The sequence below is a fragment of the Falco naumanni genome, chromosome 5 (assembly GCF_017639655.2).
Source record: "Falco naumanni isolate bFalNau1 chromosome 5, bFalNau1.pat, whole genome shotgun sequence".
NCBI lineage: Eukaryota > Metazoa > Chordata > Aves > Falconiformes > Falconidae > Falco > Falco naumanni.
Window position 1 is genome coordinate 39,288,831 of NC_054058.1, and position 25,424 is coordinate 39,314,254.

The 25,424-nt window shown below is 37.6% G+C and overlaps 1 protein-coding gene and 1 long non-coding RNA gene across 17 annotated transcripts in view; one reads left to right on the forward strand and one right to left on the reverse strand.

Annotated features, from left to right (window-relative positions):
* The first annotated feature begins 224 nt into the window (after positions 1-224).
* Positions 225-1,724, forward strand: LOC121089087. The gene is made up of 2 exons (XR_005828126.1): positions 225-598; positions 1,156-1,724. It is a non-coding gene; the product is annotated as an uncharacterized LOC121089087 (long non-coding RNA).
* A 1,074-nt stretch (positions 1,725-2,798) lies between these two features.
* PPFIA2 (PTPRF interacting protein alpha 2) overlaps positions 2,799-25,424 on the reverse strand; it is a 351,100-nt gene continuing 328,474 nt past the window's right edge. For 10 of the 16 annotated variants that reach the window (XM_040595894.1, XM_040595895.1, XM_040595900.1 and 7 more), the window contains 9 exons: positions 21,506-21,587; positions 18,166-18,366; positions 15,950-16,012; positions 14,496-14,525; positions 12,709-12,884; positions 11,765-11,862; positions 9,792-9,967; positions 9,629-9,697; positions 6,840-8,655 (listed from right to left, as the gene is read on the reverse strand). In XM_040595894.1, the coding sequence (XP_040451828.1) occupies positions 8,392-8,655; positions 9,629-9,697; positions 9,792-9,967; positions 11,765-11,862; positions 12,709-12,884; positions 14,496-14,525; positions 15,950-16,012; positions 18,166-18,366; positions 21,506-21,587 (1,159 nt within the window). In that variant the 3' untranslated portion in view covers positions 6,840-8,391. The other 6 variants (XM_040595910.1, XM_040595899.1, XM_040595903.1 and 3 more) reach the window with 1 other exon arrangement.

Genomic DNA, 25,424 nt, shown 5'->3' on the forward strand with positions numbered 1-25,424 from the left:
TACCTTTCTGAGGGGCTATTTGCTCATATTAATACTGACAATAAACAATTTTCTGTCCTCTGAACTGTTTGTGAAGAGCTTGAATAGTTAACATTCTTAATCCATGACAAAAATATTTGTAATAACTTCTGCTTTCTATGGAAGGCTGAGCAGCTTTTTTTTAGTTTTCTTTCTCCTCCCATGTCGTGCCCCCCCCCCCCCCCCCCCCCCCTTTTTTTTTTCTGTTTTGGTGGGAATCATTTAAGGTCAAGACTGGGATAAAATAGAGGAGCAGAGTGGTCAGGTGTACTCACTCTGCTACTGATCTGGTAATGTGAAGAATTCCAGAAATGCCAGATGTCTCATTCATCAGCATTCAGAAAACCCAGGCAAAGAAAGCCACCTTATTGCAGAAGTACAGTATGGAAAAATAGTTGGTTTACAGGCATTGCTTTTCTTTCCCAGAAGCAGCCTTTTGCTGAGGAAATGTGATTGCAGATGCTTTGTCTCTACAGCTTTAGCTTTGTGCCAAGCTGGAGAAAGGGAGAAGGACACAGCTCTGGTGCTGCCCAACAGCCTGGTTATACCAGCAAGGAAGAACAAGCCCCTTTAACAAGTGGTAGGAGAGCACTCATTTTCTTAATTTTTTTTTTTTAGAGAGGAGAAGCATGTAGGTAGATTTGAATGGTCAGGGGGTTATGGAAACTTGGCTGGAAGGGGTTGATGTAGTGATTGTTCCCAGCATACTGAAAGGGTTGGAGCTAACTAGACAACATTTAGCATGGCCATAATTTCTAGCTGTTGAGAGTACAGCTTCAGCTCACGTGGGGGACACAAGGATGTACTAGGAGATTTTATATGTTAGCATTAGATCAAAACTGTAGTCACAATAATAGTCTTTTCAATATATATTTTTAATTCTTTTGGTCTGTTTTCTTCTACTGTGAAATAAATAATCTGGGGGTGCTGTGCTCATGGGGCAGGATAACTGCAGCTTTGGTTGCAAGATCTTGCTCGTTCTTTTCCTCAACACACCTCATTCCCCTCCGCCCCCTGAATTTGAGCGTGGGCTATGACAGTGCAGGCGGTAAAAGAAATTCCATAAAATGGGAGCTGGCGGTTACAAGGGGAGGTGTGTTCAAATGATACCGCAACCACTCAACATGGTGTTTGCAGTGCTTTACTTCGTGACGTTCTGGACCAAAATAATTCCAAAGGAGGTTGAGGGAGGAGAAGAAGGAGCATCAGCAATGATGTCAGTTAAGCCCAAGCAACTGTGAGTGAAAGAGCCGGTGTCTTTACAGAGTTGTGTGCTAACCCAAGCCCTCATATCGTACCCATCAGCAAGTTTAGTGCTCCCTCTCGTGGCAGATTCTGACCAGTAAATCCGTCGTAACTCGTTAGTGGCAAAACGTGCTTGTGCTTAGCTATACGTATCTGGCATCCAAACTATTTTAATGCTACTATGTACCAAGCTTAATAGACTTATAAACACAAATAGCACTGAATTCTTTTTTATTGACACTGGGTGGGTGGGTGGGGGGGAATCTTTCACCATCTGATCAACTGAAGTTTGCCAAATGAAAATAGACAAAACAAATGTTTATGTACGTGCAAACATTGCAGATCAAACTGCTAAAAGAAATAACTAAAAGACAGGTCTTGTGCTAAGATCAAGCAGCAGAAAAATAGCAAATAGGTAAATGACTATTAAGTAGGTCTTACTTTGAAACTTCCCATTTAAACAAAGAATAAACAACAATAACACCACCAAATAAAGCCACAGCAGGTAATAGTTGCTCTTCTAAACTTTTATACACTATATATTAATCACTCTGTCTTTCAGTTATTTCCTCTGATAAAACTGACTTCTGTGAAGTCTCAGCAAGGCCATCTTGGCTAAAAGCGTAACATTAGACAGGAGCCTGTCTAATGCCCTGTTGTAATGAAGAAATGGTGGGGGTTGGCTTCTCTTTTCTTTCTTTTTCTTTGTTGAGTATATCTGGAAACAAGAATCTGATTCTATGCACATATTAGATTTAATTTTCCAATGCTGGCTGGTGTCTGAAGATCCTGGAACAAAAAGGTGGCTCTTGGTAAAGCAAGATTCTTCTTGGTCCGCAGGTAACATAGAAGAAAGTTTTTGGTTTTTTGTATAAATCATGTTTTTATTAAATTGCCTTTTTTTTCCTTTTTTTTTTTTTTTTTTTTTTGTAAACAGTTCTTCTGGGTTTGTTTATTTGTTTTTAAGAGGCGAGCCATCATGGTACTTCTCTATAGATATCTAACATTTCTATTTTGTCTTTAGAGATCCATTTTGGCTCCAGTTCCAGGTTATGTCATTCTATTATACATCATCAGAGGCAGGTGTTCAGCTTTAAGTATTGACAGATTTTCTCAGTAGGAATATGTTGAAGCTTCTAACTCTGCTAAACATATTAATTTGACTGTTACAATCCAAAAACTGTAAAAATGGTGAAATGGAAAGATACAAACAGTATTATTGACACTGTATTGTCAAATGTTTGCACTGAGACCCCATGTACCATATATTTTATTTTTAAAAAATCATATTTATATCCATTTACATAAGACTTACACATTTTAAAAGAAATACATACACAGGAAATACATAAATGTCTAATATTTTACAGTAAAACAGATGGAACAATGTAAAAATGAGTGGCTTCATTTGATAAAAGCTTTGGATGTGCACTACTGCCAAATTTCTGATGACAGAGATGCTGAGAGGAAAGGGGGAGGGTGTTTTGTTTTTCTTGTATTTTGGTAGTAATTTAGGTATTTTTTTTTTATTCTTGTTTTAAACTAACCAATACATGAAAGGAACATCATAACTCTTTGTCTGATAAACTGTATGTGTTCTCTTCCCTATTACCCTGTTCTTGCAGAGAGTTTTAATGCTCTTTTTTCCTAAGTAGTGGTAGTGCACTTCAGGTAAAGTAGAAGAAAGAGATGACATCTAAGAGAAAAAATAAACAAACATTAATTAGAAAGATTCTTTGATTCTAATTTGGTCTAGGATGCAATGACACCAGAAAAGTATTATAGGACTAAGTAAGCTATTGAATGTTTTACTAAAACATGGGGTTTGAGTGTCTGAGGGAGACATGCATTTGTTGTTTAATTTTAGCTCTGCAACATAAATCTATTAATAATGCATTTTAATCTATTGTTGTCCTAGATCAAAATAGGCTCCTGCTTATGTTAATTTTACAGTTGTTTTTTTTGCTGTTTAGATTCAGCACTGCAGTTTGTTTCCTGCATCTGGAGACCTTTGCCTGTTTGGCACAAGGCTGAACACACATTTTAAGTGTATAGACCTTGTTGATGTACTCTGTGATTCTCATGTTCACTGCAGCTTGATAGCATTTATCTTTTTCACCCTGATGATTTCTCTGCTATGGATCAGCTGTTTCCAGATTATCAGTCATGACTTTTTGGAACTCTTCTTCTCCATCTGTCTACAAATCCTCCTTGGAAACCTTCATTTGTTATGTACACCATTGGTTTTTGCCAAATCTCCTTTGACATTTTGTTAGAATAGAAGTGAAACTAGTGTATTCTATTGCCCCAGCCTATGGCAGTGAAACTGTCCTGACTGAGCCTTCTGACTTGGTGGTGACAAGTGTTTTAATAAGAGAAGAGTGTTGGGAAAGCTTAGACAGTGTGACTGCCACATCCACTGGCTGTGTAACGGCATTGCAGATGCTCAGCTGGGCAACATACAGTCACCACAGCAGAAAGCTTTACCTGTCCCATGTGCTCTATGGTAAACTTCTTGCAAGATTAAATGGCCAGACACCAGCAGTCTTAAAGTTCTTAACTGGACTGTGCGGAATATGCTCATGTAACTGTTCTGAGAATGTCAGTTCATGGTTTCTGGCAGCTTGTCATGGTGGTTTCAAGTGTTTAAAAAAAATACCTGAAACACAACTTGAAAGCATATTAATTGAACACAGCTATTGTGAAGGCACTGTAAGACACTGTAAGGTTGTATCCAATTGATATTGTTGGCATAAACTGTTTTGAAATATGAGGCTTTGACATTCTCTGAGAAAGGTGAGTAGCATAATGCACCTGCTGTGATCACAGGCCATCTCATTTGTTCCACGTGCAACCTGTTTGCAGTTCTTTTTTCAGTCTGCTCTTCACATGCATATTCCCTTTTGCTATATTAGAAATTCTCTTTTATTGCTATTTTGTGATAGCTGATCCAGCTGTCCATCCCCTCTGCTTCTCAGTTAGAATCAGTCCCTGATTCTGTGCATGCAGATGGTTTAGTCACCAGAGTAACACAGTATTCTGCTGTATTCTAGGCAAGGTGTTACAAGCCTGGGTCTCAGTCTGACCTGGATCTGGAAAATTTCAGGAGGCATGTTGTAATAAATAATTGTCCCTTTTGTCCCACTATCAATCAGTTCCCACGAAGAAACTGTTACTCAGGAACTGTGATCACAAAATTCTGAAAACTCTTCTGTTGCCCTTCAACCAACCTCACATCCCCCATATGAGCAGATTTTGTTTATGCATTCATCCTTGAGAGTCAGGTAATGGGTTTTAAGTTTGATTTAATAACGAAGGAAATTTTTCCCTACATATTTTTTATATAATTCACTGAAATCCAAAATTATTTTAACTTGCTCTTTGGTTTCTAACCTGCATGACATTTTGAAATTGCACTTATGAACAGTAACAGTGTATGTTCTGTCTAGTCCATACCATCTTGTTGCTTCTCTAAAAGGAATATATATGGTAAGTTAAAGGAAATAGTAGTATATTAGTGTCAGTCATCCTCATATATTAACCTTTACAATTTAGAGGTAAATTTGATGTTCTTACGAATCTCTCAAGCATTTAAGATTGGAGTGTAATCAGTGAAATAGTGGACAAGCAGCAAGTACTGATATGATACTTATTAATTGAATGATACTTGAAACATTACTAATACTGCTATAGAAATTTCAGTTTTTATAGCCTGTGTAACTTTGTATAAACATATTTTCGCTCAAAATACATAACTCCCATATTTACAGTGCCAGCAAATTTTGCTACTGTATTTCTGTTTGTGGATTGCTACTTTTTAGACAATTTTTGAATGCAGCAGGAATATACAGTTTGGATAATCTTAAATTAATTTTTGTTAAGCTACCAATTTTCAATTTCTGCCCTTGTTGCACTCTTCAGACCTATTAGAAAGCATCATCTCACGTGCCTGACCCATTACTATTGGCCTAATAGACAGCTTGGTGTTCGAACTTAATTTCTTGGTCACACTTTATTGCTTTCAATTTTGCAATTCTGAAGCATAGAGGAGAAAATATATGCATCTCTGCTATCAGTTTCTACCCCTGCTGAACACAGTGAGAGTACTGTTATTGACTTTCCTGACGTAACACCAAGCTCTAATCTATACATACATACACATAAAAAGATTTATATAGTTTAAGTGTTTCATCATCATCTTTGTAGGACTAGCTGATAAACTTACTTATTTTAGAAAAAAAAGATAAAATATCTCCTATACTTATTTTTAAGTGGTGACATGTAAAGGTTCCTTTTTTACTAGATTAAGATTTTATACTCTTGCAGTCTCCTGAAGATCTATGAAGTAAGGCTCATGTCATCAGCAGGATCCTGAGCAATCTACATTTTCCGCTGGTAACATTTGCTGTTCCTAAGCACTTTCTGAACCTGCCCAGGTTTAGTAAAATCTTGATGGCCCCAAGCCTCTCCCAGACTTGGGGATCTCAAAAAAAAAAAAAAAGGCCTTTGTTGCAGATCCTGGCATGCCTTGCCTACAATATGTAATAGCTATTGAAGCAGACTATCCAAATATTCTTTCCAGCTCCCCTACAATCCCCTGAGTAACTAAATGGAAAACAGTTTTACTGACAAAATATTAGCATGAAATGGTGCCAGACTGATGAAAGCGCTCATCATGTTAGTATTTTTTGCAAAACTTGTAATGTAGCAGAAACCAGTGTATTCCCATAGAGCTCTGGAAATGTGAATATGTGAGACTCATAGCCACATTCAGAAGATAAGTGGGGGGAAATGCAACATGAATTCCATCACTAAATGTGATCCAAAGTTGCACCCAGCTCAGAATATCCTTTCTTTGTCACTGGTCAATTCTGAGTGATTTGAAAGCTACAAGAATCTCTGAAATAGGTAACTTTGGAAGGTTTTCTTTATAGGGGAAGTTTTGTTCAAACTTTAGGCAGCTACCTGATGTTCTAATGTGACCCATATCTCTCGTTAAAAAAAAAAAAAAAAAAAAAAAGTAAATTGCTTCTGCTTTACTAGCTTTTTTTTTTTCCTCACACACGTGCACACCCACCCCTCCCCCTTTCTAGCTACTGGCAGAACTCCTTCAAGATCTCATGAAGTAAATTGACTCCCTGTGCCTATTGCTGTCTCTCCAATTCTAGCTTTAAGTTTGAGAGCATACAAAATACATTATGGTTGGTGAGCCATCATCTGAACAGAGTTGTCTGAAAACTTTTGTCTTATCTGCTAAAATGGTTCCAGCAGAAGGAACCTGCTCTTTGAGATAGGGAAAAGAATAGCATAGCATCTCCTGGACTGAGCTTGAGACTCTTGTGATCAAATGACCATCCTAGCGAGTCTGAGTGAGCCCTCTGCTCCGTTCTGTCTCTTGCTTGAATGATGCCAAGGATTATTTGGTGTAGCATACAGTTACAATGAGCTTTCATGATGGCCTCTTATGGATACTCACAACAATTCAGTGCTGGCTTCTTTGCTAGGCCTTGTCAGCATGAGTATGTGCGAACTGTTGAGCTGTCTAACCTCTGCAGTCGTGATGAAGCAACTGCAAATTGCAAAAAAAAAAAAAAAAAAAAAAAAAAAAAGAAACAAACCAGAACCTCTTTAGAATCATGAAGAAAACAAAGCAGTCTGTTTCCCACTGCAAGGGTGGCTATTCAATTGCTCCGTGGCTTACTATAACATGACCTGGGGCATGGTCTAGTTCAGAACTCCGTTTCTTCATGTCTGGTGTACTACTGAAATCTGTCTTAAGTGGATACAGTTTAAAACTCAATTTTGTCTTTATTTTGTTGGAAGTCCTAATGCTGTACCTATCCTGCTGTTTAAATACTGCTGCTTTCTTAGCACTGGGAGGTAGGAAGTGAGATCCTGGATGAAGACGTAGGTCTTCAAAGACACCTACCTTTAAGTCTACTGAGTTCAGTACCCAGTTCAATGACAAACTGCCTGGAAGACCTCAAGCAAATCACTAAACCTCCCTTGTGTCTTAGTTGCCCATCTTTAAAATGGTAATAATATGTTCTACATCATATTATGGCTAGAAGATGAATGTTTGGAAGGTTCTTAGCTACTAGAGTAATGCAGGCCATAGAAACACCTAGGGAGCCAGTACCTTCATTTGTACATGGAACGTGCCTTGGAAAGGATTCTTGTCTTACAGCTTCATCATTTTCAAAAAGTGCAGGATTAAAAGCAAAGCGTGCATATGAGCAGTGAAAATGGAAATCAGTGATGCAATCAGTAAATTATTCAATCTGTAATTGCAACTACAAAGTTGTTTTTAAAGGTGAGAAACTTCAATGGAATTTAGATGGCTCTATAGATGGCAATATTGTTATACCAAGTTCATTCAAGAGTTACAGAATGTAATCACTACAAGCACACTACAAGCAGTGTACTAAATTACTTTGGGACAAGTCTATGCATAGACCTAAATTCTCCCATGAGGAAATAAATAGCAGTATTTCAAATGGGCCAGTCTGTACTAGTACTTCTCAGAACTTCAGGCGTGTATACATGGCTTTCTCATCCACATACCTGAAGGAATAGCTGGAATGGAATTTTCTCCTTGCTCTCTTGCAATGATTTCCAAATTTTACTTATTTTTTTAATATATGATCTGCTTGCTACTTTTCCAATCATTGCTGAGTTAGTGAATCTTTTGGAAATTAAAAGATTCTCAGAGAAAATTAAGACTGGTATACAGTAACTCAGTACCTGAAATTCAGTATTTGTTAACTATACCACCTGTCTGATTGTTATTAATTTTTATCAGCTTGAGTTATTTGATGGTCAAGGCTAAGCTAGTTAGTTTAAAAGTCAAATAGGAAAATAAAGGTGATAGCCATTTCTTAATTCATTCTCTAAAATACACTCCACCTGCTAGAGAGGGTAACGAGCTAAAAAAATTGTTTAGACATTATGTGCAATCTTAGGTGAAAGTCAGTAAATTAATTCCTCTCTTTCTGATGGCTAGATGGCTTTTTTCTTTTTTTTAAACAAACACTGACAGTCCAAAGCAAACCTGAAAAAATCAATAGTGGGCCGAGTCAGTGCTTTTCCATTCCCTATATCAACTCTCCCAGACTCCACTCATCCTAGTTACATGAATGCAGTCTTTCTGGTGCAATATGGACAGGCGGTAAATGTCAATATAGAATAAGCCTCTTGCTTTTCAACAGTTAAGTGCAGAAATGACTGCATACCATCAGTTGGCATCTTCCGTGACTGCCCTGATGTTGTGGTTAATCTGAACCCAGCTGGCAGCGTTTCCGAGGAGCCCGGCATCATGCTGATCCCATGAACCTCACGTGGAGGAAATTGTCGTCGCCAGGATGGGCCACGTCTGAAGTTCTTGTCATCGCTCTGTCAACACAAGAGTTGTATTTGATAAAGCAAAATGAATTTTTTTGATTAATTATCCTGCTGTCTGCTGCCTCTCCCACTGTCAAATGTGTTCCACAACGACTACATGCTCTGTTGCATTGCATCCAGTAACTGCAGTGCATTTGAGACACTCTTGTAAAAGTAAATGCTTTAGAAAATATTAAATGCTAGGGTGGGAAACTCTTCTTAAATCTCTGGCTTGATACATTTAGAGGGTTTTAGTATCAGCTAAAGTAGAACTTTCTTATAAGTCAGATGTCTTGCAAATACAGTGACAGACACTTCAGTGGTTTGTTACTGCATTAGGAGGCTTATGTGAAGCGCTAATAAAGAATTAAACACTCATGTGCATGCACAGATTTCATAGGTATCTCACATTTTCAGCAAGTCCTTAAAAGTTTTATTTCTCCTCACATGCAGAAGTCCAAGATGAACATTTTTGCACTGGACTCTTACCTTAAGATGGGTATTTTCCATAGGTGGAATTGAGATTCTCCATCCTAGATAACTACCCCAAATCCCATTCTATTGCATATTGATTAACTTTGAAGAACCAAAAAAACCCCAAACCAAAAATCCACTTTTCTTCTTTCTTCTTTATTTTTAAAGAAAATAAGGGTCCTACAGAATAGGTTGCACAGGTATCCCACCCCCCTGCCACTTGCTCTGGCCAGTGAATCTTCCACTTCTTTCTGCATGTTTCCTCTATGGAAAATGTTCATCTTAAGGTAAGAGTGCAGTGCCAAATTTAGCATCCAAAATTAGATTAATATGTAGCCATACTGAGGTTACTTTAAAAAGCTTGCCTGGCATTTACTAATTTTTTTCTTAAAGCTGTAACTGACTTTTTAACAATGTTGACTCTAACAATGTGCAAATGTCTTCATACATTCAATTTAATTTTTATATTTTACTGTGATATTTGATAAATACTGAAAATAAAATTAATTACTTCCTCAAGTCGTCTTTCAGTTCCTAGTGCTAAAAGGTTGTTGTATTCTCTCTCAAGGATCTGCCGTGCCTAGAGATACCAAAGTGAAAAATTAAAATTTTTGAAGATGAATAAAAGGCAATAATGGGTACAGATTAACCAGAAGTAGCATGAGCAAACTTGCCTGGGTGTTTTGTGTTGGAATCTGTAATAATAAAGCTAAACTGCTGTAATCAAAGTTTTCATCCAGTGCTATAAGTGAACCATGTACGCCACTTTCTAGAATATTATTTGCATATTCTCGGAGGCCAATAGCTTGTATCCAGCGTATGACTCGATCATTGCTCCATACCAGCACATCTGTAAGGACATAACACCGGTTCAGTCTCCTGATACCCAGTAACCTCTGAACTGTACAGGTGAATGCATGCAGTTGTGCATGCACTGTGGATGTCATACTGCTTTATTTCTTAAATGAGGAATACCAGCAAACTATTAATATATCTGTATTAAAGCTATTCATATAGCTATTCACAAAAAATGGGTGATTTGAGCTACCTTCCAGTTAAATGTGTATTCTAAATAATGTTTCCAAAGGCGAAACGTGCCTCCAGAGGACATCTCCAGAATGCAATTCCTCCCACCTCCTGTGGCCCTTTTCAATTCTTAGGCAAGATTTTACAGTTTAATAGTGCCAGGGCACAGGAAAAATATCCATTCCTCGAGGCTTTACTTGAGAGTTTTGTATTAAACATTTTGAGCACCAGGTCAGCACCTACCATTTTATAACATGCCATAAAGCAAACGACAAGTTCACAGTTTTAGAGAGTAAAACTATTTTTAGCTCAGAAAGCTGGTTGAGCTGTTAAGGTCCATGCCAATTATAAAGCTAAGGCAACAAAATGAGCTAGGAAACCATTTTTGAGGATTTGACTGTTATATTAAAAAATATCCTATCCTGCCTGTAAGACTAAAAGTTACTTATACTGATCTTTTTACATGCAAGTGGAAATGTAATACTGAGTTTTGTGTTACTAAGTGATGAAGCTTTTTCCTGAAATCTTGCAAATCAAGCTAATGTAGCTGTTCTGGGAATGGCATTCTCCACTGCCTGCCAAGAACATCCCAGACTTTAGTGTCAGGATCTGCTGAAACGCAGCATGGCAGCCAGGGATCACTGAAACCGAATTCTACCTGGGACCGTGTCTAACTGACCAATGCATGACAGAGTGAAAGTCAGATAAGAAGAGGCTGTGAGTTATTACCCTTGTTCTAGCAGTGGCTAGCATTGAAGCAACACCAGAATCTGAGACGCTCCCGCATCAGTCTCCAGCTGTACTGAAACTGATGCCTCACACATCCAAGGCAAAGTCTTTGCATCAGCGCATGCCATCATCTGCCTTGACCAAATGCACATTTTCACTGTAGCCATTCCTCCTTTTAATTAATTCCCCCTTTTTTTAGCTCTTCCAATCAGCATTGTGCTTGAGAAGTGTGTTAACTGCTACCTTTGCTAGAGCTGGAAATGCTTAAAGGAGTCAAAAGATTCACTTCTGATAATGGAAAAAAACCCAACCACTCTGATTATTACGAGCCTGCAACTGCTCTAGAGAGCTTTACACAGAAAAATACTTTAAAATCAGCTGTTAAATATTCTAATAAGGCCACTTCTGTTAGGAACTTGTTCTTATATCCAACCAGCTGCCTCAGTGGCTACCCCTCCAAGCAACGTTTTTATGATAAGCATTTTGAAGAAAGAAATCACAGACAAAGATTTTCAAAAGCAGGAGCACAGTATCAGGGTCCTGAGTGCTCCCATTTCCCACTGTTGCCCCCAGCACATCCTATTGAGCTGTAGGTTATTTGGTATTCTGCTTCTGAGACTGAAAGAGGCTAGGATAAGATCCATCCCCCCTGTCCAGTTTAGCAAAACGCATGTATCAAAGCACCATTTGGAATTGCAGCCCCAATTTAGCGAAGTACTTAACTGTGCCTGATTTAAGGAGATATTTTGTGTTCTGAAGACAGATGGACTTACGTTAAGTTTTACTTAAAACACATGCTCAAATGCTCTGCTAAAATGGCATGACAATGGATTAACAGTGTCAAGCTTCAAGAGAAGAAACATTCCCAGTATTCCTTCCCAGGAACTTTCACCTTTTATTTCATGCTGACTCATTTCTCTTCGCTTTTCCAGTTCTTTTCTATCATAATTCAACCTCTTTAAACACATGATTCCATATTGTAGGCTTGTTCTGTTATTTAAAGAGAAACATTTACAGAGTTAATAAAGAGAATTTTGAAGATGGGAATGTACGTAGGGTGTTATTTCTGGCATTACATATGAGGTATTTCATGGTGTCCACAGAGCAAATCTTGAGGACAGCGAGGAGAGCAAAACCATTCAAAAAACCCCACCAAATTCAAAAATGAAATGGACAAAACCAAAACAAGTATGTTCTTTCTAGCATCAGAAACCCCAAACATTAGAAATCATATTCAGAAAAGGTCAGCCCTTGCAAGCCATCAAATGTTTTGTCAAATCAGGCCTCAAAAAAGTGACAAATCTGACACCATGTTTAAAAAAATCCACTTCTTGTCACATAAACATCATTCTCCCTAAAGTCTAAATGCCTTTATTTCTGTATTTCCAATTTAGCTTCCTGGCTATATCCCTAGATAACCCAAACAACTGTCAATTTGCTTGTACTGTTAACAGCTTTTATGTACTACACACAGTAGCTTTTCATTATTATGAGAACTCAGGGCTTCAAATCTTAGTCTACCATTTTCTGATACTTTAAAGCACTTAATAAATTATTACCATTTCTGTATTGTCAGGCCCTTATATATATTAATGGTTCTCCCACTTATTGTGAAATTTATCTGTATCGGTATCAGTTTTGAGAGACATAATTGCCATGTGGTTGCTATTACTAAAAGAATCTCTCTCAATTCAGGTTTCTGACACTCGGCACTCACTTATCTGTGTGGTTTTCCACACCAGAACAACAGAAAGTAAGTGTTTTTATTCTGTGCAGCAGTGAGCACTATGTCAGACACATAAACTTCTTTATAGGTGTAGTTTTATGCCAACATACCGATGAAAGCTATCCACCATTTTTAAGTGCACACGCAGATCTTTCTTTGTCAGGTGATCTAACATCCTTGCATCTACGAGGCATTCCATAAAATAACTTCGGTACTGAGGTAAACCCAGACTGGGGAGCCATTCGTTACCTATCCATTCGTGGTTCATATCACCATAAGCCAGGGTCTACAGGGAAGAAAAAGGTAGAGGGGAATAAATTCTTGAGTTTGTTCAAGGTTGCACCACAGACTAAAGACAGACTATCTCTCTACTACGCTCATTTCTAGTGAGACTTCCTAGCTTAGAAACCCTGTCTAAAAACCTCCCAACATTCTGTTTTTACATCATTTTGGCATTGGGGCTAGAAGCCACTGTGAGATACTTATTACTGACAGCAGTTTTGCCTGTTGTGGCTTGTTTTCTATCTGTAAATTTTAAGAATTTTTTGTAATAAGAAATGATAGTTTCAATTTTGAGTTTTAAATGCAAGCAAACATTACACAATCAAAATGTGTTTGTTTCATATCTTGCTTTCAATTGACCTTCTAGAATATTATGCTAGGCAAATCCTACATTGAACTTGGTAATACAAACATGGCCCCAGGGAATCAACTGAAGCTTGTGTCACTGTTTAAGCGGCGGCTAGGATTTCCTAAATAGGATCTAATGACACTTCATGGTTACACACATGTAGTCCTTTCAAGACTACAAGTTAGCTTCAGTTGTTTGTCAGCCAGGCTTTTATTCACCATCAGTCAGAGCAGGTGAGCATACACATTCAAATCAGGTATTTTCAACTGTGAACAGTTTAAACCTAAATGCATCATATGTGGTGCTCAAGAGATTAATTCTTTAAGGTAGGAGCAAATCAGACTCCTCCTAGAAGCCAGTATTCAGGCATTAAGCTACTTCGCTGTTCAGTTGAAATTTCAATAGGGTAAGGAAAAAAACACATGCATGTTGAGCTATTTTTATAGGAGTTTCACAATTAAGATGTAAAATAGATTTTACATCTCGCTATGGCCAATTATTTTGTAATACTAAAGCTTAACAGAAAAGAGAACTCATAAATTGTAAGATTAACACCTTCTCAATAGGATCACGCTCAGCTTTGAGCATCGCTTTCAAGCCTAACTATTTTTCTGGTTTTGTTTTTAATGTATCCTGTTATTACACACAAAAGGATAACACAGTGTGAGCTGGATGTATTTTCTATGGGGGAAAATACAGTCCCCTCATTTCTCATTCTGGTGAGATTTTGAAGAAGAAAGAAATGCCATAAGTAAAGACAGTAAGATTGTGTAAGTGTGCGTGTTAAAGGCAGAGAAAGAAGTTTAAAAATAGAAGTAACTAATAGTCTAATGAAATTGAAAAAATTTCTTCCTAATTATACAAGACTATTTGTAGACTGATACTTGGGTGTGATTTATACTGTTGTCCTAGAAAAAATCCAGTGTAATTTTAGAAATGTTAGATCTCAAACTCTTGGCATATTTTATTAGCCTGTTCTCAAAAATGAGGAAAATATTTATTTAGATTTAGTTGGGAGGTAGAATGGGTCTCTGGAATGTAACCATTTCTTTCAAGAAAAATATTTGCAGCATATATGCCTCTTTGTGCTTTACCTAGCAAACCTGTCCAGAGAATATTTTTTTTTGTATGAGAACTCTAAAATGTGTAAATCATAATTCAATCGTTGAGATACTGTCATAATACTATACTCTATGCATATTGATACACTGTTAATTACATTATTATTGGCTTTTCATTGAAAAAAAGTATGTGAAAGTGTCATACCTGAGCCCAGCTGCCTTCTTCAGACTCCTTCTGTTATCAGCAAGAAGCAATTAGTAAAGCAGGTAAAAAGACAATAAAAATGAGTTATAAAAAGATGTGGTTTTCATGTGTATGTTAATCTTAGTACAAATGAAAACACACACATAAAATGTGCTGATAAAGTAACTCCAGCAGTGGCAATGCCCTAGGCTATACCTTTAAAATTACAAGACCAAACCCATAAAATCTTAGTAGGGCAAATCTCACTATGTTTTCAGGATATAAAATCATTATAGCTTGGTGAAACTTTACAGCATTATCTTAAACACTTTTTATGGTTTCACAATCAAATCACAACCATTTACTTACAAAGCGGGGCATTAGAGATGCCATTTTTTGTTTCTAGTTAGATTTTGCGACATTCACAATAAAAAGCTGTCTTCTTGTGACTGTATTGTAAAGGAGCTTTCTATGTAACAATTCTTATGGCAAAATTAGATTTCCTGGCTGGCCAGTTAAACAGGATCAACTCTATTTCTGGTCAGTTGAGTGTTGTTATGTTTGTATTTATCTTTACCAAGAATAATATAATTAAAAATGAGCTCTGTTGTAAACAAAAATAAATTATCGATGAGAATCTGCTTCATGAACATTTATGACAAAATTTAAAATAGCATAGCAAGCATAAATTTCTAAGAAATAATTCTTTATTGCATCAAATTTTAATTTCAGTACCTCCTCCACCATTTATGAATTGGCTGAGTACAAAATTTTCCAAACTGAAGACAGGTTTCCAGACTCACTGTAGGGTTATATCATGTTTTATAAGCACTGTTATGGAGTTGTTATGATAAAAACAAAACCTAAAATAACATATGTTCAATGTAAAAGGAAAAAGAGAGATCTATTGAATAAAATCCATTAATATTTATTTATGTCCCTGCAAAGCAGGGAGAGGTTTGACAAAAACTAATAAATAAATAACACCATGCACCCTAAATCAAAGAGCATGAATTCACAAGTATGGACATGAAAGACCCAGCATTAATGAAAACACCAAGTTGTGTAATGCACCCTTCTCAAGCCTGTACTTATTTTTCTATTTCAGCAGATATAAAACTATATTTAGAGAGGTACTAGGGAGTAGAGTACAGGGGAAATGTCACAGCTGTAACTGCAACAATTTCATTTCACTAAATGTGGTTTCACACTGGCAGTAAAACTATAATGTACTGTCAAACTCCAATACCAGTTTTACGTTCACACAATTTTTGTGATTGCAGTACAGTTTGTAATGTCTTTTGCTGAGAAATAATGTAACTGTTCTTTAAATTCAATTTCACTACTCCCTGCAATTTTCTAATGGCATGCTTGGGAAGCATCCTACAGAAGATACAGCATATACATTAAAGCTGATACATCCTAGTTCTCTTTCAAGCACTGAAACCATTTTAAATGGAAGTGGAAAGACTAACCGTTTTAGCTGGAGCAGCAAGATTTTCCATTTCTTCATGGGTCACCCAAACATTGCCTGAGGGCTATGGACAAGGCCCACAGGAAGGCAGGTGGGATCCACATTAGGTAAGCAGTGGTAAAGAAGAAAGGCAGCACCACTGTAAGTTAACAGCGTATAGCATCACCATCAGCACAACCATGTTCTTGCCTCTACCGAGCTGCAACTAGAGACAACTTTAGACAACTTGTTTTATATATTTTGTTAGAGGTTTCTGAACAGATGTGATGGAGTATTTCAACTAGAACAGATGGATGAAGTCCAGCAGAGCACCGTCACAAAGGAAAGAATGATAATTTAAGCTGCATTTCAAGTGGCAAATATAACCTTTAGCTCATAGCTCTGTCTGGAGGTAAGCTTCAGTTCTCAAAGATTTTCCAGCCTAAATATTCTGCACACATCACATGCTCATATTGTCATCTAAATAATGATTGCTTCCGCCAAGTTTCTGTAAATCAAAAACGTCAAGAGAATTCACTTGAAAAACTATTTTTCCTCATCCTATTGTTTTCAGTCAGATTATTACTAGGACAATGAAATGAGGCAGGGAGGGGGTATGGAAGTCTGCTGTGTTTTCCTGAGAGCTGAAGTAAAAGAGCTCCTTCCCTGAGAAAGACTTGGGACTCAGAAATGCACGTTCCAGGGCAGGGCAGCTTTGTGCTGCCAATTACTCAGGAAGAATTAAAACACAAGGCAAAATTATTCCCAATGTTACTAGCTTGAATGTACCCTTTTCTCATTTCGTGTCAGTCAGTGCTCTTAGGCTTTGAAATATGCTCTTATGCTTTTCAAATCAAAATGAATTTTGTTTAGCATTCAACATCATGTTGAATACATACCACTTTACATAGGTGAAATCCATTATGATACATAATATTACCATGGTTATGACACATACAATTGTTCTGACGCGAGAAAATAATCAGATGGGGAACTATAATACTTCAAGAACCCTAGCAACATGAAGATAAAAGGCCAGTCAATAGGAACATTAGAGTCCTGTTGCCCAGTTACTTGTGTAGCTCAGTGGATCTGGCACCCCTCCAAAGTATTTCAATTCTAATTTCCACCAAAAGATTCTCCATTAATTCCATGAAGAGATTACAAATCATCATTCTTATAATTATTATTAACATCATTATTACTGTCTTACTTTTAAAAGTCTGGGCTGCACTACTTGAGTAGTCTTTTTGCCTCACTTCTACACCATGATTCCCATCTGATCAAGCCTTTTTTTTTTTTTTTTTTTTTTTTTGTTTTGTTTGTTTGTTTGCTTTTGGTTTTGTTACAGTTTCTGTTGTGTCTTTCATGGCTATCAACATGAGCCTTTCAGAATGAAACTCCCCTTTTGTTACCTTGTTTCTTTTTCTCATCAGTTTGGCCTGGTTTTCTTCATTTTCCACTAAAAGCTAAAAGGTACTCCTTTATCTATGGCACATATTCTTACTCTCCCCTAATCTACTTTCTTGCTCTTTTTGATATATTCCCCTTTCCTTTCAGACTTGTATCTCTGTGTTTCTTCTTTACTTGCTTCCTTCCCATCTGCTGCTACTCTCTCCCTTCCTCACCAAATGCACATGCTCCACTTCTCCCTTCCAGACTTTCCCTTCATACCTCCAATCACTGATTCTCTTAAAAGCATAAAGAATTTACTCAGATTAGATAACATTTGAAAGGATGCAAAAAAGGGGAATGTAAGTAAGAATCAAAAGAGCTGTGTTCCCACATAACCTCTCCTCCCTCCTGCCTTGTCCCCCCGTACCCCTCCCCCTGCACCCCCTCAAAAAAAAAAAAAAAAGGAGGAAAGAAAGAGAGAGAGAAACAAACAAAAAAAAAAGAGAAATGCAATCTGATTTGGTTGGGAGAAATTACTTGAAGGAAGAGAAAGGAAAAAAATACAGGTAAAATTACAAATAAGATGCTCAATACTGATCATTTAGATAACATCAAGGTTAATCAAAAGCATGGCTTAAAAAAAAAGAATAATATCTGCTAAAGGAAAGATATCAGTGATCAACTATCAAGCAAGTGATGAGCAGGTCCTTCTAAGTCTCTATAGGACAGTTCTCACTGATTGTGAAGTGTGTATTACCATAGAGCCACTCATACTGCAAAAGTCTTTCTGCAGACTCCTGCAGGGTGAGGCAGGGAAGAAAAAGTTAGCTGAACAGGACTCACTGTTCTGGATGTTGGAGGTGCTGATGGACTTGTCAGCGATACCATCTCCTGGATTGCTAGTCGAAGCTTTAAGCGATGAAGAGGATTGCTGATTCCAATTTCTCTTTGAATCTCAGTATCAGACAAAGCAGACATAATAGCTCCGCTCTTCACGTTGGCACGGCAGGCAGCGACATACCAGGCTGGCATGCCTAGCCAGAGCTGTTGAGAGAAAGGACACATTCATCCAAAGCATTGCTTCATTTCTCAAATAAAATTAATCATCAAGACACTTATCAATCTGAAGCATGGTAATACACAAAAATGAGTATGTATATCATAGTCTTTAACAAAACAAAATTGTTTCAGAAGCTTTGAAATTGCCATGGCTTCATGTGAACTCTTTTTTGTTGCTTTTCTTGTAACCAGAACCTTATAGCAAGGGATACTTTGAATTATTATTAGAGCTGTGTACCTCTATCACCTGGGCTACTCCTTTCCTAGGTCTTTAATGAGCAAGTAATGGCAAAAGTCAGTGTTACCGCCCATCTGATAGTCTTATATACAGGAAACAAACTAAGAGGAATTAAGTAATTTTTTCACTTTTGTACTAAGCTGGCTTTCTTTTTCCTTGTTAATCCTCATAGTGTACTCAATCTTACACTCCTCAGCTTTTGTTTTCTTGGTAAAAATGAACCAAGCACAGTTCAGAAAACCAACTTAGTGAGGACTGAGAATACTGTAAATTTGGGATCAATCCGGTATGGTGTCACATACTAACTAGAAATACTGGTTAGAAGTTGCAGTACAATGTGAGCACAGCTACATTACCACCTAGGCAGCAACCGCCTCTCACTTCACCACTTAGTCTTTCCTTGTAAGAGGTACTCTCTACTCCTAGCAGTCTTTCCTGGGACCTATCGAGTATGAATTCTTCTTGGTTTTCTCAGCTTTCTCATTTTGCGCTGCCTCATTAATATGACTGTCAGGGTCTACAGCTCTTTGCTCCCGAAGGAGGTAATTCCAGAGCAGCAATACATGCATGTGGGAAGTTTTTGTCACAGTATGAAATATATTATGCTATAGCAAAAACTGTGAGAAGGACATAAGCAGTGAATGCCATAATCACTGAGATAACACAATGGAACACAAAGACAGACCTAGCTAGGTGCATCTTGAGTAGGCCATCAGAATTAGCCAGTTTTGTTATTTTATTTTTTTCTCTTAATAATGGTTTACTGAAAGAGGACACAAGGTCAAGGGAATGAGTCAAAATATGCCATCAGTAAATTCACCAATAAATCTGGAAAGCAGTGACAATTTGAAAGGATTTTTATTTAATTTCTCAAAATACAGGGAAGTACTGCCTGGTTATTAACAAGTCTATACCTTATCTAGGAAATATTTAGTTAAAACAGCTGTTCGATCACTTTCATGTCACAGAGAAACAGACTTGAATGTCAGATGCCAAAAAAACTCAGTCAGGTTTTTCTGTACTGACCCCTGATGCATCGCAGAGCTTGAGGGATGACTGCATTGTGTTTCAAAAAGCCATTCTCACTGACGGGATGAGGTGCTGCCCTTCATCCATGCTAGTACAGACCTTAAAAGTATGATATAATTCCAACTAACCATAATAACAAAATACAAAGTTTCATGAAAGTAAAAAAATGTGACCAAGAATCATGTAGATTACAACCAGCTGTGCTTAAACAAAGGACCATGAGGAATCTATGCATACCTTTAAAATGTATTTAATATTCTCATTTAATTTGACATTATTTTTTTCATGTATGCACTTGAAAAGCAGGAAAGCATAAATGCTGGGAGGTATTCAGCCTGCAGAAATAGATTCAATTGTTTGCCACTCATTAGGTAAATTAGTTCTTTAACAAATTAGGTAAGTTAGTTCTTTAACAAACAGCTGTCTCTACCAGGAAATGAGGTTAGATGAAAATAGTTTCTAAAAAGAAGGCACAGTAATTGTTCTAGGCAGAGAACCCAGATATCAAGAATTATATACTTTTCCAGAATTAGCTAAGAAAAGCCACAGTTCTTAAAATATATCTCAGTTATGTCTGTGCTACATAGGAATGTCCAGAATATGCTAAGGCTGAAATGTCACATCCTGAAAAGTTTGGAAATGTCACAACTGTGACCACATATACTTCTTTAATTTGGGTCTTTGTCTCTTAATATTACTTTTTTTTTTTTTTTTCAGTCAAAGGGTCACAAATTATATTTTCCCCAGGAGAGTATGAAATGCACAGTGTCCATCTGCTGACTGAATACACTGATGCTCACTGCATAAATACAGTACTTCTGGCCTCATATCTTTTTATCATCAGTATTCAATCCCCATTGAATACTGCAACATAAACTTCCTCATGGGTTTTCCTGTGCTAATCTCATCATATTTCCCCAAAAGTTCATAGACATCAATTTCTCTTTACAGCCCCTCTCTGAGACAGTGGGAAGCATATCCTATTCTGCAGCTAAGAATCAAAGAAAAAAAGATTAGGGCTTAACTTGTCAGAAATATCTTCATATTTTGGATCACCCTGGAGGACATCAAGGGCAGATTTTTCTCAGTATTCAGAAATGTATAGACCTTTGTATGTTCATGTTTCCAGCAAATCCACTTTGACTGTAATATTGAATATTTCCTACTGATACAAATCTGGTTATACAACTCTCAGTCATATGAAAAAGTCAGGTAGCAGCCAAATTAATGAATGTTCCATACTAACAGAGATAATTTTTGGGAAGGAAGATATCATCCCATTTTCCAAGGTTGTGCACAAATGCTTGAGCTGCCTTTCTGCAGTTTTCATTTCATCTTTTTCATTAGGTACCTTCAGCAATTTTAATATGAAGCAGAAATTTTGTAGACATCAGCTGCTTTCATTCTTCAGTCTTTTATTCCCTGAACATATTCCTGTTTAAAGCTTTAGAAAGGGACCTTTTTTTTAATTGAAGGGGAAAACTCTGTGAATTCTATCTGATAATCAGTGGATGATACCCACAACAGAAAAAAGAACAGGTGTGAATACACAGGGATGCTTGATATAGACAACGGATAGACACCTGTTCCTTGAGCCAACAAAGAGCTTGTACGTCTGCTGAAGTAACACAGCCTTGCCACGTAAGGGTGACTGTGTATTTGTATAAGAACATCGTTACTTTCTGCCTTGTCTTTGAATTACACCATCCAGTGTCAAAATCTGCTTAGTGTTCATGGGACAGTGCGCAGGAGAGAGAGAAGGAGACTTTTACAGTCTTTTTTGGATTTTGTAAGAATGAGCACATAGAAGCAGTCTACAAATGTGACTCACATTTCCAAGTTACAGCCGACACTTACCTCCAGCCAGGCAACCACTGTTGGCCCATCCCACTGTGCAAAGGGCAAACCCTTCCTCCGAGCTTCTTCCAGAAGTTCATGTCTGAAAATGGATGAAGAAAATGTTAAATACCAAGAGGTATGTGTAGGGACAATATAGATGCAACTGTGCCTTTTTGTTAAGGGTAACAACAGTGAAGCATGATGGCAGGCATAGAAATGGCATAGAAAAGGCATAGAAAACACCAGTGAATAATACAGCTCCTTCCCCTTTTTAAATGTATTCCGCTGTTTCCACCTCTTTTTTTTTTTTCCTTCTTTTTTTTTTTTTTTTTTTCTTGGTGCATTTTGACATCCCTTTAAACAACTAACATAGAAAAGGCAAGGTTTCTGCCCTTTCTTAGATGAAGCAATACAGAATTGGGATAACCTGTATAAAAGGATCATCAGTATAATAGAAGACCTTGGTGATGAGACAAAACTGAAGGATTCCTCCTGAGTATCTGAATCCTTTAGTTCTGATTTGGTAGTGACCCAGGAAGACCTGAAATTGCCAACTTCTAAATCTGAGCTAAGCATGGATGTAATGCAGCCGGCTCTGAGAGGTCTCTCTATTTGAAACAGTAAACTTGCTGGACCAGCTATGCACAATTTTAGGGTCTCTAGAGTACAGCTATTCTGCATTTTAAATAAGCCAGCCATGGCTAATTAAGAGTTGGTTGTACCTTTAATAATTCCATGTTATTTTTTTTCATTATTGCTTATATACAAAATAAATCTATGTGGTTTACTGATATATCTGTTTTTATAATCATAGAATTGATGTGGCTTCTCAATTTTATACATATACATATATACATAGATATATTTTTACTGAGTTGAGCAGCTACCAATCCACCTCCTGCATCTGCAGCTTCTCTGGTTTGCAATGAGTGTGTATATAAAACATAATTCTCAAAGCTTAAAATATACTTTTAATATAGTGGCATTAAATATTTGGTAAAGTTATGTATAGACCAGCCAGCTAGAATATGAGGAAAATGGTCTATATTAAACACATTCAACCATTTGACCAGACATTTTTGTTCCTGGAGCAGGAATGAAGAACCCACTGTGGCGGCAGCATAGAAAAAGCAGCCCTTCAGAAGTCTTTTTTTTTCCTGGTATTTAACAACATATTTTCAGCTGCCTCCTACTGAGTGAAACACAAAAGAATGCTCTCAGCAAGAAGTTGTAGTGAAAAACAAATTAGACAGGGACTATGCTAATGTAGTATTAAAATTTGCTTACATTCCCATATAACAAGGAAACCTTGGAATTATAGCTTCAGTTTTGCTCTGTCCTCCTTCGCTACTGCAGCCTTTGGGGTTCAATTATCCCTTGGCAATTTTTAACTGCATTACCAGCCTTTCAAATATATGTACTATAAAAATACAGGAGATAAAAGCGATGCGGTGATCTTACTTGTAAGGAGTACTCCCTTCTGAGATTTTTGCACTGCCAAGGGGCCAGATTGAGAGAATTTGGCTTTAGTAGTAAATGGAACTCAAATATCCATTTTGCATACATAATAAAGTCCCTGGCTCTGGATATTTATAGAAAGACAGCTGCTTGATTTTCTGTGTTTATGCCGTAATAATACGTAACATTACAAATACCTGACAGCATTATTGAAGTTAATCTGACTTCTCCTCCCACACATCTTTTGCAGCATATTTTATCCTTTGTCACTCAGATGTCCAAAGACATTGTAGAGCTATCCTTGCTTTCTGTGAAAGCATAAACCCCAGTAAAATGAGAAGTTGCGCTCTGGGTATACAAACACCATGTTACCTTCAGTAGCTGGTGGAGGTGCAGGAATCCCATATTCCCAGGGAGACTTATACACTGAGCTGCTTAGGAAAGCAGAATTAAGGCACGTCCAGACTTGGCCACCTCCCAGCTACCTGTGGATGAGGTATGTGGGTTGCAGCCTTCCCTTGGAGTTGGTTCTGCAGGGTGCCTGCAAAGCTACAGCAGTGCTATAACTCTATCATGTGCCACAACAGGGCTACAGCTGGCATGGTTGCCCTGAGAGAGAGCCAAGCTTTCAGGGATGTCTCTTCCTCACCTGGCTGGTTTTGGTGACCTAAGGCAGAGCATGGACTGTGCAAAACCCTGTGCAACTTGCTCCTTCCCCAAAGTCAGCCCAAGCCCAGGGATCTGCACCTTCTGCAGATGGAGACACCGTCCTTGGAGGAATCTGACCTCAGATTTTTCCTTATCTAGGCTTTTCTCTTCACCCATCCCAGCTGAAAGAGCAGGGCTGGCTAACATAGTAAGTAAAAAAAGCAGGCTATGTCTTTCAGGGCCACTGGCTGCCTTTGCTTGTGTTGGTCTCCTGCAGCAGCAGCACATGGTCTACAAGGAGATGGGAACAAAGTTTTAGCCTATTTCTTTGATTTGGTGTTAAATCCCTGTGTGGCTTCAGGAACCGAGGTGCCTCCAGAAGAGGCATTAGCACTTTAAGGTCTCACTTCCATGATAAACTTAATTCCTTCATGCTGGAATTATAAAGTATGTATTTCTAGACAGTCTTCTGTGACTTTGCAACATCTGAACTGGCCTGAGGCTTGGTGTGGAAATTTAGCATTATTCCAGCGCTTCTCAAACAAATACAGCCTCCGAAAGTCAGAAAGCACCGCTGTTACCTCAGAGCCAGCCTGGCTCACAGAGCTGGAAGCAAATCTAGCTGTGGTTGTTGATTCTGCCTGAAGAAAATGGGGCCAGGCAAGAAATGGAATGCCCTAGGTATATGCTATAGCCAAAGACTAGAGTATGATTAACATAATCCAAAGGGTCTTGGCATGTAGAAGGAAAGTGTTTCAGATTAAAAATATTTTTAGTGTAAAGTTAAAATCCTATACTTTGACATGCACACGGACTACAGCCATCATAATGCCTGTGCTTCACTTACTGGTGTGGAAGACTAAAAGTATTTTTATAATATTTCTTTTCCTTTAAAAAATAATTTTATGCCTCAGAACTTATGCTTCCTTCCCTTAGATGTTTAAACACCTCTCAAATATTAAAGATTACTTTAAATTATATTTTACTTCCTGAACAGTATTCTTTGACTACTTTTTAATACACACTAGAAGATATGAAGAACACGAACCTTCAATTTCTAAACCAGAACTAAACCCAGAATTTCTGTTTTTCTGACTGAGAGAGATATTCTTCAGTCAGCAGTCAAAGAGAATTCTGGGGATTTTTTTTATATGAACTAGCACTACAGAAAAAACTCCACTCTTTCAAAATAAGTTCAAAGTGCCATGTAAGGGGTAGGTGGGTGGGTGGGCGGGGGAAGTATTGCTTTGATCAATAGTGCAAATTATCAGAAAAATTAATCCAGTGATCTGCCTATTTTGGAATATAACCCAAATATTTTAGAACAGCTTGAATGTACTATTGTCCTTGTGGGATAGTCACTGGCTTCCTGAAAACAGAAGGTCCCTAAAGCCAAATATTGGCTACTGCAGTTCAGTTTTCCTTACAAAGACATACACTTGATCACAGGAGGAAGAAGAGATGAATACCCTAAAGCTCATCTTATTTTCTTGCATTACAAAGATAGGGTTTGGAGATTGTGAATAGGATTACGCAGTTTCTCTTATTTGGAAGATGCTTTGCAAGGGAACGTAGGGATTTTCTCCTCCTAAGACTTTGTCAGAAGAGTACTACATGTTATAATGTGTCCACTTCACATTGGTAAGGAGGTAGGGAATTAAAATGTAATTATTTCCATGCTCATTTTGTTTTTTGGCAACATATGAAAACAAACCAATAAGGAAGAATTTACATGAATTAGGCATTACTATAAATGCTATTATTTTGCTGATAGGGCTTTAAACCACTTACCACCACTGAAATGAATTCCAAATTAAAGCTGTATTTTTAA